The sequence below is a fragment of the Anneissia japonica genome, unplaced genomic scaffold (assembly GCF_011630105.1).
Source record: "Anneissia japonica isolate Jap-2015-1 unplaced genomic scaffold, ASM1163010v1 scaffold287948_len850469_cov200, whole genome shotgun sequence".
Classification (NCBI taxonomy): Eukaryota; Metazoa; Echinodermata; class Crinoidea; order Comatulida; family Comatulidae; genus Anneissia; species Anneissia japonica.
Window position 1 is genome coordinate 135,010 of NW_022699796.1, and position 17,624 is coordinate 152,633.

Sequence of the window (17,624 nt, forward strand, 5' to 3'; positions counted from 1 at the left end):
TGACCCCCCCTCTCGACGCCACTGATATAAACAAGTGTCCTTCATACACACGCACGATAGTGCTAGGCCTACGCCCCAACCGAAGTCGTAGTAGACAGGCCCAAACCTGCACAGAGCATCGGGCTTCGTCGAGGCCCGAACGAAGATGGCGGCGGCCTGACTGAGGCTATAGCCTCTAGCTAAGCCTAGCCCGGCCTACTACGGGCTATGATGGAAATATTTAATATGAAATAAATTTTAAAGTCAGAGGAGGTTACAAAGATATAGTACCCGATAGTCAGACCTTATTTATTCAGGTTTAACCTCTCATTTGAATGTAATTACTGTAGTCAAAAATCCATTCTACAGTACATACTGTTCTTCCGTCCCACATGTGAGTGGATAGATAAACAAGCTAGGCTCTTTCTCACAATCTCAAATCCTGGTTTGAAATGACGTCACCATATCGCAACCGTTTACGATAATATTCGCTTGTACTAGCCTACTAGGCCTACTATACTAATATGATGTTGATGAGGATATGATAATAATGAGGATAGGATAATAATAATAATAATAATAATAATAATAATAATAATAATAATAATAATAATAATAATAATAATAATGGTGTTTATATGATAAATGATAATTATCTTAATCGTAATATATTTTCATGTCATTATAAAATTAGCAATGATGATAGTGATATAATATAATCTTAAGCTGATATTATAATAAAATTATAAGACGTGCTGTCATTTAACTACTGTACAGCAACATTACAGGCCTATCTACATTTAAAACTTAGGTTATCGGTAGTAGTACATTTCGAGGGAAAAATAGGCCTATATATTAATCTACCATAACAAAACTCGTATTAATGTGACCAGGGAGTTGTTATAGTGACGATGTGACTAATCTTTCTAAATTCTGGAGTATTTGTAAGAAGGGCTGTAATATATTGTGTTCCATCCTCATGGTTTATCGAGTATGATACAATTTTTTGTTTAATTTGGCTGTTTATTTTATGTATAGAATTATAAATGTTTATTAATACATCTGTATGGGTCTATAATGTATTCACTATTTTTGTAATGGACACACACACCATATTAATTAATTGTATACTATATGCCCTACACATTTTGTTTTATCATATAATTAATTTGTAGCATGAAACAAATCTCGGATGAAACTATTGTAGTATTCCAATCTTATGATCATCTTCCAAACAGACGAACAGATTCAGTATTTCGAAATAAAAACACAGCAATTCTTTTAAGATTTTAACAATTTATCACTGATATAAAGACTAATAATTATGTTTTTTTTTTCACTCGTTTTAAAAATGTCATGCTCTTGGTGAACTTAATTGTTCTAATTGGTCAATTGTTTAAAACCGCGCAAAACCATGATTTGAACTACCGGAAAAAGCGTCTGTATGACCTGGATACTCTTGTCAACAATAACTCCAAAAAGAATAAATGCATTACAAATATTGTAAAACTGTATGCAATATTATAAACGTTAATATTTTTTTTGTTTTTATTAATTATAATAAAGTGTTATATTTATTTAAATTTGATTAATTAAGCTGTGATTAAATGTTGTTTTTTACTATAACTTTAGTAATTAAAAATGGCAGCTTCCTTGCTTAGTGGAAACATTGAAATTTGATTTGTTGGGACTTTTGCAAACATGTATTCTAGGTCATTGAAAGTTATATGTGGTATATCGGCTGGAGTTGCTAGTGTTGTGTATGTCCAGAAAGTCAGAAGTGCAGAAAAAACAAACAATTTTACCGGGTTTATTCCAGAAACATCCAATGAATCTTGGACTTCGAACTACGTGCCGAGTGTCAAGTGGGACTATAACTGGGACAGGTGCGTTTCGCCAGGAAAGTGGCGGTGGCCACATTACTACCATACTAGGCCTACTAGCCTAGGCCTCTAGGCCTAGGCCAAGAGTAAAATCAGATTAGCTAGACTTGTGAAAGAATGACATTTTAAATATTTTTTTTATAGAACCATTGTGTAAATATTGTGTTTGTGCGTTTTTTTTTGTTTTTTTTTTGTTGAAGATTCATTTTTTATACGCTCGCCGATTTTATATTTTTAACCAATAATAATAAATATACAGTTTAATTTAAGAGAAGATACCAGAAGACAAGGGGGGGGGGGGCTATTTTAAAGGGTCGGAAACAGCCCACCAGCCCTCAGCACCACTTAAATAGCTTAGTGGCGTTACGGTGAGTTAATAATTTATAGATTTCTATTGTTAGAAAGTTTTTGTTTTTGCTACCAGACCACTTTGCCATCTGAAGATGATTTTCCATTTTAAGAAAAAGTTTATTTATTCATATTTGTATTTGTATCTTCGTGTAGTTTATGAATCGTAATTCTAATCCTCAAAAATTACAATGGTTTTTTTTTTTTATTGTCTGAAATTTAGAAGGCTACCAAAGAGTGTAGTTAAGCCACCTAGTAAAAAGAAAGATGCCAATGTCGATGATGAAGTATATCAGCAGAAGCTAGCAGAAGCAAAACCAACAGCTACTCGGCATTTAATATTGATTCGTCATGGACAATATAACATGGATGCAGAAGACGACAAAAACAGAACATTAACACTTAAAGGTTAATTGAATATTCTGAGTTAGTCTTTTCATTGGGTTGAATACAGCAATAATAATAAAATAATACAGTAATTCATTATTTTGGTTAGCTCATAAAGGTTCATCTTTTTTTTTGGTTAATTCTTAAAATGAAAAACATACTGTTTTTGCTTGCAGGTCGTGAGCAGGCCAACATGACCGGTCTTCGATTGAAAGACATGAATCTACCAATCAACGTGATTCACAATTCTACAATGACGAGAGCTATTGAGACGGCTGATATAATTACGAAGCATTTCCCTGACGTGCCCCGCACATCTTGTGACTTGCTACGTGAAGGAGCTCCTATACCTCCTGAGCCTGCTGTTCTGCATTGGAAACCTGAAGCAACGGTTTGTTTGTCATATGAATATTTTTATAATAATATGTTAGATTTATAGCGCTTAACACCAACAAGGCCTCTAAGTGCTTCACATTACTACCCCTGGTCATTGGATTAAACGCCTATGGAACACAAACTCAAGCTCCCTGGGGGAGTATTCCATAAAATTGCAGCAGCTACATCAGCGCATTTATACTCCTTGGTGGAGAGAAGCAATGCAGATAAAGTGCCTTGCCCAGGGACAAAATGAAATGCACAGTGAGGTGATTGAAACCCCCACCTCGAGGTTGGGAATCCAAACCGTTCCCACTGCGCCAAACCACTTCTTCTTATGATTCTATTTCATGAATATTTAAAAAAAAAATGTTTATAAAGATGTCATAGTTACCAACTGTCTCGCATTGTGCCAGGACGGTTTAAAAATGATTTTGGATAAAACACACATTTTGCAGAAACAAATACATGATTATAAATTTGTCACGCATTTTAGCACAAGTCTATGCGTGATAACAAATTATCATAATTTTAGGCGAAAATGTATTTAAAATTAGATGAAATTGGTTTTATTAAAAATATAAAAACAGTCATGCAGTAACTCGAGCCATTAAAGAGTTTTTTTTATCTCGTTCGAGAATCATTTCACTGAGAAAATTTCTTTTTCTTGACCAAAACAACCCAGCCAACCACGCTGTAATCTAATAGTCTTGTAAGGTCTTGCGCGTTCATTATCACCACCAACCAATGGTTACGTGACTGGAACCCTAGCCCCCACTGGAGTTCCACCCCTGGACCCCGGTGCCCTGCCCCCTCCAACACCCAACTGGAAAAGGTAAAGGTAGGAGAATAACCCATAACTTGCGTCATTGTGCTGAATGGCGTATGGGCGTGGTCCGTGACTACCTAGCTGCCGTAAAGCGGTGCTTCATGGTAGCTACACGTTCACATTATTCTACGACAGCTGCTGAAATGAACCATCACATCAGGCTTACCCCCTACTCCTCCAAAAGATGTACAAGCCAGATGTATACACTGGACCTTCATTTTAAGTCTTTATCCGACAAGACTTATTTCTACCAATAAAACCATGGGCGAGGAGCGGCTGGAACCAGCGCCGATGGTAAGGCTGTAGCTAGCGCCGCCCCTGCCTTACTGCTCGGCCACTCGCATTTCAAATCCCTCGGTAACTAAGAGATGTCAATATTGAAATTTTAGACACCTGATATAGACAATATCGAATAATAATATTTTAATTATCTTTTATTATTATCTATTATAATTATCTATCTAATTTTATCAAAATAAATTAGGTTACAGTATAACTAAACCATGTATGTTTTATCTACAGGTACTGTATCATTATAATTTTTTTTAAACCATATTAATCATGGGGCTTGGAAAAAGTCCTGCGATCAAAGAAATTGAACAAAGGACGCTGGTTTTAGATGGCAATGTTTTTGTTAATAGAGATTTTTCACTATTTTCACTTTGCAAACACTCCTATATTAAATCTATGACATGTACAGATTAGACTTTCCTCAACTACTATAGTTGCTGTAGAGGGCGCTCTTTAAGGGCATTTTCGAACATCCAAAAGCTTTTTTTTTATCAGATTCTAAGTGAAGCATACTATATCCTATAAAATCCTCGACATTTTCTTTCGACAAAAATCTGCTTTACATTTGGAAAACCAAACACCAAATATTGAATTCAAAATTTTTAGATGGAAATTTTTGCAGATTAATTTTTTCATATTAATTTATCTGATTAAGGCCTTATTTGATAAGAAATGAGATGTTTCATTGGTTGTCATATTATAATAATTAAATTAATTAATTATACTCAATTAGTTGAAAGTACTTTTTTTTAATCCCTAGCAGTTCCTTCAAGACGGTGCAAGGATTGAGGCCGCATTTTACAAGTACTTCTATCGAGCCAGCGCAGACCAAACAACTGACAGTGTAGATGTATTGGTATGTCATGCTAATGTCATCCGATATGTTGTTTGCAGGTAAGAACGTTGCATATTACCTGTGGGTACCTTCTGCTCCAAACAATTTGTCTAACATGGATCGCCATCTCTTTCTGTTCTACTCTTTTTTTTCATAGCTCATGCCACCCCATTCTTTGATGTTTCCTGTCCGGGCAGCTCTTGGTCTTCCTAATCCTCTTTTAAGTCAATCTTTTCTGATTGTGTGTCCAAAAAATTTACACTCTTTACTACTGTGAGAAATGCCACCATTGATTCTGACATTGTGAATTCAAAAAAAGAAAAAAAAAAAGAAGTATTTTTTGGGGGCGTGCACCCCTAAATACGCCACTGCAATGAACCCTAGAATTAGGCCAAGGTCTACAGTAAAAATGTTTACATTTAAGAGGCAATTATTATCATTGTTGATGTTATTGAATTTTGATACTAATCAATTATGTACAGTATTAGTTATTGATTTTTCTGATTTTAATTACAGAGCTTTACAGTTACCACCAGAAGCCTGGCTACGCTTTAGTTTAAATCATGGTAGTATATCGTGGGTGTGCATACGTCCTAGTGGTAGAGTCTCTGTTCGCATGCTTGGAAATTCTGGCTTTATGCCATATGATATGGTTTCAGTCACATAGTGCTTTAAATATAATAATTTTTTTACCTAATTATCTTGAACAATAAACTTGAGTTATTTACATTGTCCTGGAACAGTAAATTGTCTCAATTTTACAAGTTTATCATACTTTCCTTTTTGAATACAATAGCAATATTATATTATGTAATAATTTTTTCCATTGGTTATTTTTTTACAATACTTACACTGGCTTACAACAGAAAAGTAGAATAAATATTTTTTCTCACCAATTAACAAACCCATTAAAGAATTACATTACATAATTTACAATATGTTTAAAAGTAAAAAAGCTTTAAATCAGGATCTCAAGTTCAATTCCTGCCATAGTAACAGGCTTTTTTTTCATGACCAAAAACAACTCCACTCACAGTGAGACTTAGTTAATGTAGAGCATCTTGTTCATGTGATTGTGTGTCCATTGACACTGTGTGATAATGATACATTTATATTAATGTTTAAAAATTTATTTTTAGTCGATCTGTAGTTCTGCTCAGGGGTAGCTCCAGAAATTTGCAGATGCATCCGAACTAAGGGGCCACATACTACAACCTTGGTAAGGGTCCCAGAAAAAAAATCCCTAGTGGGATTCATGAGCATGGCCCAAGAGTGTGCTTTTAGACAACCATTATTAATCTTCTGACCCTGGTTCTGTTAACCTTTGTATTTTTTTTGTAGTAATTTACACACTTGGTTGATTTATCAGATGCAAAAACTTAGCATGACAGATAGAAATAAATGGATTAACATTTTCTATTCATATATTTCATATATTCTGAGATACAAAATGATTAAAAGGTCAATACATCAGATGTAACTACTGTATAACACATAATATTTTAACAGACCTAGTGTTGACATACAACATTTTAAATTCATCTCTGCAAAAATGTTCTAACATTAACATATAATATTTATAATAATGCCTTTATAGATCTCTTGAAATGAAATCTGAAATCACATAAAAATATTAAAATGCAAGTTCTACTATTTAAAGTACTTAATAATGATTAGACATAAAATAGTATTTAAATTAATAGGATCATATACTGTACAAGCTAAAGAAACCTCAGCCACTTTCACATTGCAAGATTACTCAGCTATCACCACAATTTAACACACTAAAGGTTAATGTATTTAGGATCTACTTCCAGACTAAAGTAAGTTTGAATTTCTAATTTTTAGAACAGACTGAAATATAAAAAACAAGCAATGCATTTTTGTTTGAATTTTCAAGTTAGATTTATGAGACACCGTGGCGTAACCAAGGTGTGTGGTGGTGGGGGGGGGTGAGGGGAGGTTGCTAATGGTGCCTGAGCACCCACTTTTTGTTCAAATGTGAAAATAATAATAGCATAAGTTACTTTAGACATTAACAGCCAATTTATGGTGCATCCTTAGTTTTGCGCCTTTCGTTATGTAGATGCAATATTTCTATTCAGCACCCCACTTTTCAAAATCCTTGATACGCCACTGAAACAGTACAGTATAACTTTAACACAATGTTTATTTTTCGAGAATTAGCCAAAAGGGTCAACTTGTTTGATGGTAATTTTATTGTATAGGTACACAGAAGCTAAAATAATGCACTGAGAAAAGGACTTAAGATGTTTCATTGGCTTTTCAAATGACCTTTTTTTTAAATAAAAGAAAATAACCATTGATTGGTTTGTGAGTTAATATCTGATGGAAATCATGTTATTATACATGTAATTTAAGTGAATAAATTTTGAAATGAAAAATACCAGCTGTTTATACTTCACTTGAATATAATTTGAAACATGATTATACATTATATACACTATGTTCTTGGCAATAGAGGGCGCTCACGGCCTGCCTGGTCCAGTAGCTTCATGCACAGCTCCTACTCCTGTATGATCTGGACTGTGCTTGCTCTGTAATTAAAGAAAAATTGTAAACTGGATATGTAACAAAAATACATGTTTATACAGGTTTCCCTCCAATTAAAGACAACTTTTTGGACTAAATTATCTTAAACACAAAGGATGTTTGTTAATCCAAGGCTGCAATACAGTGGGTCTTTAATTACTGGGAGATCTGTATTTACATTCAGTTGTACAAACCAAAAACTTTTATGTATTTTGGTATATCTCATCAAACATTTTAAATATTAACTTTATTATAATTTAATAAAAATTTTAATAAAAAATTGTAAACTGGATATGTAACAAAAATACATGTTCATACAGGTTTCCCTCCAATTAAAGACAACCTTTTGGACTAAATTATCTTAAACACAAAGGATGTGTGTTAATCCAAGGCTGCAATACAGTGGGTCTTTAATTACTGGGAGATCTGTATTTACATTCAGTTGTACAAACCAAAAACTTTTATGTATTTTGGTATATCTCATCAAATATTTTAGATATTAATTTTATTATAATTTAATAACTAATCATTTTTGTATCTGGCAATAACATTCCAACTCCTGAAAGAAAATAATTTAATTGCTATTAATTCTCTATTGCTAATGCTTTCGTTTTCCCATAAAACTATTATGTTCTTATATTGAGAAAGCCATAGTTTATTCAATAGCTAATATAAATGATTGTTATTGGATATTCTATGAATGCTGAGATTCTTATGTTGTATGGTAATTAGTGGTTCAAATGATACTGGAACAACAGACCTTCCTAGAGTCAAATATACTTTGAGAAACTATAATTCCTGGACTTGTGTTACAACACACCTAAATTCAACCTAATAACAATCTTTTGATTGGTTAAAAAGATGAGGAACATTTTAAAAAAGGGTAGATGTTTTTATAAAATATCAAATGACAAGAATCTCCATTCAGAAAAAAGGTAAATTTTGTTCATAAAATATTAAATGACAAATATCTATTTTAGGTGTGATAAAACAAATAATGAATGTTTCCATTCGCACAACGGAAAGAATATTTTCATGAGTTGAAAGATTGACTGTTCCATTCAACTTGGCATCAAATGGAACAATCAATCTGTCAACTCATGAAAATATTCTTCCCATTGCACTCATAAACATTCATGATTTTTATACTAATGAACGATTCTGAATACTTGATTTAAACATTCCTAGAGCTGAATTACCTTCTTTTTCTTCTTTTCCTTTTTCTTTTTCTTCCTTTCTGGATCTTCATGTTTCTTCACTTTCTTCTTCTTTGGCTCATTTCCATCATTTTGTACCTCCCCTGATAAAAAAAAAAAAAAAATTAGTTGATTGTATGTGAAAGGAAATGTCTGATGTTTCAAAAATAGGTCTTAATCTTTAACAGTGTTGCAAACTTTTTTTTTCCCTACTGCTATTGGTTAATTGTACTACCGTATACACTCGCTATAAGATGACCCCCAATTTTTGGACAATTATATTATATGTGTATTATATAAAACCTGTCTCTTATACACATCTAGATGTGCGTTCACTGTCGGAGTTCATACGGTTTGCTGCTTTTTATGGTCTTGATGCTGCATCTAGCTGGCTAAAAACGGAGCCAAATGCTGGGCTAATCTTCCAAATAACACCAGTTTATGAGATTTTAAATGTTCATCAAAATCTTGTTTCCCATATTTAAAATTGCGTTCATTTATACACCTACTCACATTTAAGTAGCTTTATTGCAGTATTAAATTTGCGTGTTACGGACGAACCGCACAAAAGACCAACATTATTTATAAAATATAAAAAATATAAAATTTGTATGTCGCACGTATAAGACAAACCCCTGTTTTCGACTGTAATTTTCTATTTTAAGCCTTGTGTTGTACGCGAGTATATATTGTATGTGTTCAGACTGCAGTACTATACTGTATATAAAAATGACTTACAATATACAACCAGTGGTGGAAGTTTAACCAAATGACCAATATTTCCAAAAAAATTGCCTCCAGGTTATTTTCTTTTTTTAAATAGAAAATTAATTGCTCCTTAAGGCTTCTATTTTCATCAAGCACCTTTGAATGTTAAAGCTATGAATTATAAAGTTGTGTAATGTATTGAGCATTTACTAATTTGTGACATGTAAAAATTATTGGCAGGACTGATTTATCTAAATAATGATGATTTGATCATTGAGGGTGTAAACACTATGTCTACAGACGATGATTAAGTGATCAGATGTATGTTGGCCATCCACATACCTTGTGTAAACACTTGCCCAGGTTCCAATGGCTTGTGTTCCCTTTTGCATCTTTTATGTTTGTGTTTCTTTGGAGCCTGGTGATGTAACAACTTATACTGATCAGGTATCTAATGGATATAAAAAAAAAACCCATCATGGTTAGTTTCATAAATCAAGGCATAAAAAAAAAACAAAAAAACTCTCGTCCCTCTCCCATCCTAGAAAAAAGAAACGTCAAGTATTTCTGTAACTGTGACCCCTCGTAAACCATGTCCTTCGCAGTAATTACAGTTAACAATGTCAAGACCATCTTACCGATCCGGGATGCAATTTGAAGCTTGCCAACGCACTATTGTTTAATGGAACAATTTCCTTGCCTCTGATTGGTGGTTTGTCAACCAACTGTTGAAGACTACTGCTGTCTTGTGTTCCAGCAATATCGATGTTCCCTAAAGCAAAAGGAATTTGATATATTTTATTATTAGCAGATTTAATTTAGAAGAATGAGCTCTTCCTGCAGTTTGCACTAAAACTGACGGAACGTCCACCCTCCTACATGCGGGGACTATTTAATGAAGTGGAGAAACTAACAGGAAACAAACTTGATTGAATCAGTTTTATTTAGTAATTTTACTCAAACTTACCAGGTATATATGGCAGGAAAGTGCTCAGTTGTTCTTTTACTTTTTTACTGGAAAATTTCTGGTAAGTTCGTTCAAGTGTGTAGTGGTTGATTAGATTTGTTTCCCCTGTCACTTCAGCTGGCTCTGGTTAAAATACAAAAAAAATACAATCTTCTCTTGAAAAGTAAAAATAAAATGCATACTGCTATTGCTAATAATTAAGGAAGTAGATAATATATATTTACATCAGCCACTATAAACAAATCAGTAAATGATATATTTACATGAAATAAGTAATGCATGCGCAGTCATACTTTAATAAACTTGTGTTATCGGTCACGTAAATTTATTGATTCTGGATTTAAGTGTACGTTAATGCGAGTTCAACTTTCAGCACTCGAAAATAACATTGGCCAAAGCTGCTGTGCCCAAGCTCACCACGGCACTAATTTAAATATAATTTTGTTTTTATTAAACAATTTCATTAAATAAATTATTTAATCATTGTTACCTTTTCAAATAAAAGTGATATTATGAGCTGGAAATATTTGTGTTCGTTTAATTTTACTCACGTCATTTGTTGAAATGCCTTGAATTGAATAAACACTTGACAACATACAACGCTACTAGCCTACGCCAAAAAAAGGAGGTTCCTGGCTAAAACTAGCACTCAATTACCACAAAAGCAAAACGATATTCTTCTAGGCCTAAGCCTGTATTGTTTTACGATAGTCAATCATTACAAAGTAAATAACATTTTAATGTTTTCATTCAAACATATTTACCTACGTAACTAACAAAAACAACATTGTTTTAGTCTTTAGTTGGGTCGAGCGCGAGGAACATCGGGAAAGACCACTTTACAAAGTGTGAAACAAGAAGTAAACAATAAATATACATGTATTTTCTGTTATATATTTAATCATTACGCAAAAATTAAGACAAAACAAATGTTTTTAATGTTTTATTCAAACACATTTTTCCACATCGTCACTATAACAAAAACAATATTGGCAGATCATTTGATAGATGTTGTGCATGACCTATCTACTAATGGATGCAGAGAGCGAGGAATAAACAGCCTCACTCGTACGTTATGGTCATGGCGCGAGTAGGATGAAAAGAATACAAATAAACCTATTTCTAGCTCATTATCACAATGATTCAATAATTTATTTAATGACTGAAATACATATTACTGTAGCAAATTTAATTACGTTTAATAAGAACAGTAAAATTATAATTAAATACATAAACCTCCCTGTCGTAAACTGATTACAAAAATTCATGCAACCAATTCAAGGATTCCCCAAGTGTGTTGATTTGATTGTGTATCGTTCAATAATGGTTTTTTAAAAAGTAGAAATTACTTCGTTTTTACAAAATTTTGTATGACTATGAACACCTACACGTTAAGGGAAGATTTGATTTTCGTACACCGTGGATTCATGGTACAGTAGGCTTACATTCATAAATTTACCTTGCCAACAAAAGGGCCTCAGTAAATCAGTGCCGTGGTAAGCTTGGACACCGTGGTTGGCTTGGGTAGACGCATTTGGAGTGCTGAAAACTGAACACACACATACGTTTACGTGACCAATAATGCAAGTTTAACTGCGTATGCGCTGATTTGTTTACGGTCACGTAAATAAGCCTATAACATAAGGCCTTAGGCCTAGCCAGGCCTATAAGTATAATCCACTCCCACAAATTACTTTTTTATTTCAATTTGTTCAACATTGGCTTTATTAATCAGAACTAGCCTAATCTGGCTTGCCTTAAACGAGACTTAAAAGGCTGAAAATATTCAGTTATAGAAAATAGAAAGTCTTACTATGTATGGCCATGCATGCTAGGCCTAGGTGGTTGCATTGGACAGCATTATGGCCTAGCCCTAAGGAGGCAGGAGGTTCGGCTTGACGGCTGCTGCAAAATACAACAACAAATACCCTACGTACGAAGCTAGCCTGTCCCTAGCCTATTAGATTACTCGGTTGTGACTTACCTGGTAATTTCTTCATAAGATAGAAAGTATCATTAATGACTCTGTCATGATCGGGTGATGATACGGATACAGGAGATATAGCATTAATTGAGTCTGGACTTTTTGTAGCTATATCACCAAAAATAAGAGAAGAAGACTGCATTTGTCTACCGACGTCCTCCATCATCTCGAACATCTTCGTTTTCCCTGCGAACGAAGAGGAAGTATGCCCTCTCTAGAACAAATTGCCACGTAAAACGAAAGAGGACGCTAGACAAATTTAAAAAAAAAAAAAGGTTCCGCGAAAATATTTGGGTCCGCTAGCCTCTTTTTTAAGGGTGTTTTGGGCATTGAATATCTCGCGGCCAAACCGGACGTCAGTCTTTTTTAAGGACAAAGTTTTTATCATTCTATTATTGCTCTCATCTTACTTTTATAATCAGTGGCGTATCTGGGGGAATGCACGTTGGGAGGGGGTGCGAGGCAGCGCCCCCAACAAATTTTCCCATGATCTTTTATCAAGAATGTTATGCAATCATACCGTAGCGATCTAAATAGCCTATTATGTACCATAGAAAACTTTAAACATTTTCTTTGATGTAACTTTACCTACTTCACTGCCGTGAGTCTACACCCAACAGACAAAAAGGAGGCAGGCTTCCCAAAAAGAGATTCAAATCTCTCAAGTGGCTCGCCAAACCAAATAAAAATGCAAGATATAAGAGATAAAAATTTAATATAAAAATACAAAACATTTTTCAACTAAGAAGGATAAAATACTCTATAAAACGATAAAAAAATTTCAAATTTCACAAAAACAAATAAAATAAAAAGTTTTAAAAAGTTATTGCCAAAATCTGCCATCTTTATGCAGTTCATTTCAACAATTTTCTGGCATCTTCTTAACTTATGCAATCACATTGCCGCCGAAAAGTGAGGGGACCAATCCCCCCTTAAAATATAGAAAGGTGTGTTCAACAATGATACGGTAAAGTTTACAAAAGCAGAGGTAAAAACAAATTTCAATTTTTGATTTGATTATCATTTTAAATATTAATATATTATGCCAGGATCTGAAATGTGTTTGTCACGTGAGGTTGGTGAAGGTAATTGAGGACCATCGGTCTAGGGGGATAATTTTGAAGCAGTGTCCCATGTAGTGGTGTTTAGGCCTACCTTAAAAGCTCTGAGCCATTTCGATTTATATCCGCCAAAACGGCCGGGTTTCACACTTGGTTATTTACTTTTGCTATGGTTTGGGAAAAACACTGACGTTAGTGGGGGATCCACCCCTGGATCAAGTGGCATCGCAGCGTCTGGAATCTCGGGGGTGCAAGGGAGGGGAAAGATAAAATTGTAGGGGGTTGGGGGATATGTTTTCCCATTACAGACCCGGAGATACAGTTAAAAATAGCACATTAACGGGTAACGCTTCTAATAGCTTGTTAACTTCTTTTTTAATGCTAACTGTTTATTACAAATGTAAAAATTTTAATAAATGCAGCAAACTATGGAATTTTCCCCATACACATATCGTTCCAATGACTGGGGTAAAATGTGGAAAAGCGCTCTGAGACTTAGTTGTATAGAGCACTATATATAAAAGCCTACATAATTATTATTATTAGGCTATTAATTTAACTGGCCAGACAGACCAATCGGGGCAATTCATTTTTTTGGCCAATCTTACAATGTTCATTTTCCGGCAAAACTGGGGGTGGGGGAAAGAAAATTATCTGGGGGAAATTTCCCCTGTAGCGCCGCCACTACCTGGATAGGATCCGCCACGCCTGGATCAGACACCCCTGGATCCGCAACCCCTGGATCCGCCATCCACGCTGCAGACCACCTCAAACGCAGAAACTGTATTAACGCCCCCTGTAGTTTTGTCTGAGATGACGTCATTGTGGAGTTTGTTGTGGATCGAGTCTGTGTATTCGTGCGCGAGAAAAGAGGAGCAGGCGTTGAAATGGCGAATTTAGGTATAGAATTTGGATAGCTGAAATTACTTGATTTTGTATAAAACACTTAAATGATTGTGCAAAGGATGGCTAGGGATGATATATTAAATGCTGATGGGCAACTTCAGCTTATGCAGGGCTCAGAAGAAGATCGAAATTGTAAGGAAAAAGAGCGTATGAAATTGCGAGCAAGAAGCAGTTCAGGGTCGAAACCAGGCTCCGACGAACAGATCCATTCTGGGCATTTTATGGTCAGCGACCCTCATCGAGGGAAGAAGAAAGACAGAGTTGGATTTGATTTTGTATCAGCGAATAAAGAACCATCAACTAGTTATTCGTTTGGGGGAAATAAAGAATGTCCTACCAAAGAGATAGATTCCTCATTCACCAAGTTGTTTGAATGTATGAGTCTTGCATACAACGGGTAAGCATGGTGTCATTGATATTGTAAAATTTGAACAAAACAAAACATCTGGGCCTAGCCTAGAAAGTATAGCTAGGCCTAGGCCTTGGTAGAGTTCTAAGTTCAAGAAGGTTTTATTTATTAAGTATTCTCATCGTATTCTGATTGCTTTTGGTCTAGGCCTAATAAGTATGTAAGAAAAGAAATGGAAGTAAAAAAAAATGGTTAAAATTAAATGCATTTTTTAGGTGTGTTATTGTTGGATTTATTATTGTTCTTATAAATCAGATTGTGTTTCAGATATATCATTTACAACATAATGTTGGAGATTTGATTAAAAATTTTTAAATTTTGTTATTTCCTTCACATCCAAAAGCGAGTACATTCACCACTTGCAGGATGGAATGATGCTTTATCAAGTCTCTTATTGAGACCTGGTAGTAGAAGTGGAGTTGTTTTTAGTCATGAAGAAAATTACTTCAGTGACAGAAATTGATGAACCCAGTACCCTGGGATTAAAAGGCAAGCACCATAACCACTAAAGCTATTCAACTCCATTTAGGTGTCGAATGTGTAATTTACTTTATTAGAAGAGGTATGGGTCTCGGTAATTCATGCAAACAAAAAAATCCTATATATAAAGTATCCGATGTTCTGTTCAGATTAAAAAGATGAGTCAACTTGAGAGAATGAGACACATGATCATTTAAACAATTTAGCTATTTACAGACTTTATAAATGATATCTTTACAGTTATTGTCTGCTATCCAAGTATTAAGGGTCTAGGCAAAGATATTGAACAGTTTAGTGATAAAATACAGGTTCTTTGAATTATAATTAAAATATCAAATTCTGTACCTTATAGACTAGGAAAAAGTAAAGTTTTGTTTATTTTTCAAGGGTTTTAGCTCACCACAGTTAGTATCTTGAATGTTTAATGTGAGATTGTGTTGAACTGTGTAATAAGAATTGTTTTATAATTTATAATTTGATTTATTTATTTTGTCTTTAGTGACAACATTGATTTATTTATTCTGTCTTTAGTAACAGCATTTTCTTTTCTAGTTTCACAAGTGGATTACATGAACAAAAAAAAAATTACCAGAAATGAAGTTTGACTTCCCTATGTAGACAGAAATTAAATGTTGTTTGGTTTTATTCACATTATGGCACATATTGTAGGCCATCAGTACTTAAATCTATGCAGATTTTTGTTTTAAGTACCGTTTGAAATAAAGTTTTTGTCAACATACATTTAAATCTACAATGCTGGTTTATAATACTAGCTGAATTACAAATCAGGAGCATTTATGAATCTCGCTTTAACAAAGCAATAAAAATTACTACTTCGGTCTACATCAACTATATTGCTTATTTTCTGTGCATGGATGATTCTAATCCTTGACAGCCTATGATCAGAGATCAATGACCTTTGTCAGGACTCAACCAACATCTGTAACCTTGTGAATAAGCTTAGTGCATACTTTTTTCAATTAATAATTATTAAAGAGAAGGTGGTTTACAAGGGCAGTTCAGATTGTTGTTCACTTTGATTTTTGCACCTGATGTCTAGTTTTATACATTACATTGTCCACTGCATTTTTTTAAATATTTTTTTTTTATAAGAACACATTCATTTTATAAGAGCATTGAGGCTGAAATTGCCAAAAAATAAGAACAAAATAAGAACAAATTGAAACTGGGGCAAAAGGTCAAATGAAGTTTTATTTTTAAAAAAATTAGAAATACCAACATCTTATCCGTACCTTATTTACAATAGGTGTTACTATTTAATACCCTCTAATACAGAGCAGATACTGCTGGACAACCATAATTTTCTGCATTTGCAAAATGTGTAAAACTGTAAGAACAAAATAAGAACATTTTGAGCCTGAAATAAAAAAAATAAGAACGCTGAGCCTGAGCAAAATTTTACTGGTTCTTATATAGGAAAAAAATTAACACCTGACCTGTTTTCCATTAAAGTGTTTTAATAGTTGTTCAGTACCAATACTATTAGTTTGTCCTGTCTACTGTAGTATAAAGAGTTAATTTACTCTTTTTACACTACTGTACTTTAAGTGTAAATATCTTCTGGGGTTGTTCACAATTATCAACATTTTCACACGTGTACAGTACTCTTTTGGTACCCTCTCCCTCCCCTCTGAAAGTGTACAGTACAAAAAGTGTTGATTTTGCATTCTCCATTCTTTAGTGAAGCCAACTAAAGCAATGCACTTTGGTTGCTTAAAAATAAATATTGTATCCATGGTTACATTATAATTACCATTATTTTACATATTGCATGTTATTTAAAATCAACATTTTTATGCATGTAAAGTGTACAAATTTGTCTACCCACTCCCCCCTAGCATACTGTTTGTACACTTGTGAAAATGTTGAACCATCCCTTACTTGATTTAAGGGTGTACGGTAAGAATGGTCCCGGAAAAAATGGCCCAGGAAAAAATGGCCCCGGTAAAAATGGCCCCGGTAAAAATGGCCCCGGTAAAAATGGCCCCAAATGACAAGTAGGTAAAAATGGCCCCAATAATAAAATTCTGTATTAAAACTGATTTTTAAAAAAATCATTATATGCATTTTTTAAAACTGAAATAATTTAGTTTTTAAAAGGAATCTAACATCAAATAAATTGCCATTTACATTTTACTTTTTGCAGAAATTACATATTCAATGATAAAATATTCAAAGATAAAAAAAAAAGCCATGAATAACACTTTTTAATTTTTTTTCCATTTAAATGTTAAAAAATAGCAACAACATAATCAATAAATAAACATAAATCATGTATTTATTAATACTAAAATAGTTTATTTGTGTCCAATTTCAAGGAAGCGGAATCACAATTTTCCAGAAATTCAATCCGGGTATTGGTAAACCCCCACAAACAATGAGTTTATATGAACATCAAATTATTATTTTCTT

General features: G+C 33.7%; 4 protein-coding genes across 6 annotated transcripts in view; 2 read left to right on the forward strand and 2 right to left on the reverse strand.

The window, feature by feature from the left end:
* The window catches only part of LOC117103122 (protein HGH1 homolog), a 4,006-nt gene extending 3,634 nt beyond the window's left edge, over positions 1-372 (reverse strand). Inside the window, exon 1 of one of the 2 annotated variants that reach the window (XM_033243620.1) lies at positions 284-372. The gene's annotated coding sequence lies outside the window, so the exon portion shown is untranslated. Of the gene's footprint in view, positions 1-270 lie in introns of both variants that reach the window. The other variant, XM_033243621.1, reaches the window with a different exon arrangement.
* Positions 373-1,601: 1,229 nt separating this feature from the next.
* Positions 1,602-5,664, forward strand: LOC117103124 (serine/threonine-protein phosphatase PGAM5, mitochondrial-like). 2 transcript variants are annotated; one of them, XM_033243623.1, is made up of 5 exons: positions 1,602-1,865; positions 2,434-2,618; positions 2,774-2,988; positions 4,853-4,986; positions 5,444-5,664. In XM_033243623.1, the coding sequence occupies exons 1-5, from the start codon at positions 1,681-1,683 to the stop codon at positions 5,592-5,594; spliced, it is 870 nt and encodes a 289-aa protein (XP_033099514.1). In that variant the 5' UTR covers positions 1,602-1,680; the 3' UTR covers positions 5,595-5,664. The 2 variants fall into 2 exon arrangements, with proteins under 2 accessions (XP_033099514.1, XP_033099515.1); XM_033243624.1 differs by having other exon boundaries at positions 4,856-4,986.
* Positions 5,665-7,232: 1,568 nt separating this feature from the next.
* On the reverse strand, positions 7,233-12,546 carry LOC117103125 (mediator of RNA polymerase II transcription subunit 19-like). Its single transcript, XM_033243625.1, has 6 exons — positions 12,336-12,546; positions 10,352-10,474; positions 10,023-10,156; positions 9,727-9,835; positions 8,680-8,780; positions 7,233-7,485 (listed from the first exon to the last, which is right to left on the reverse strand). Exons 1-6 carry the CDS (start codon positions 12,508-12,510, stop codon positions 7,417-7,419), a joined length of 711 nt encoding a protein of 236 aa, XP_033099516.1. The 5' UTR covers positions 12,511-12,546; the 3' UTR covers positions 7,233-7,416.
* Positions 12,547-14,237: 1,691 nt separating this feature from the next.
* The window catches only part of LOC117103144 (MLX-interacting protein-like), a 27,915-nt gene continuing 24,528 nt past the window's right edge, over positions 14,238-17,624 (forward strand). The window contains exon 1 of the mRNA XM_033243655.1: positions 14,238-14,699. Within this exon, the coding sequence (XP_033099546.1) occupies positions 14,347-14,699 (353 nt within the window). The 5' untranslated portion in view covers positions 14,238-14,346. The remainder of the gene's footprint in view (positions 14,700-17,624) is intronic.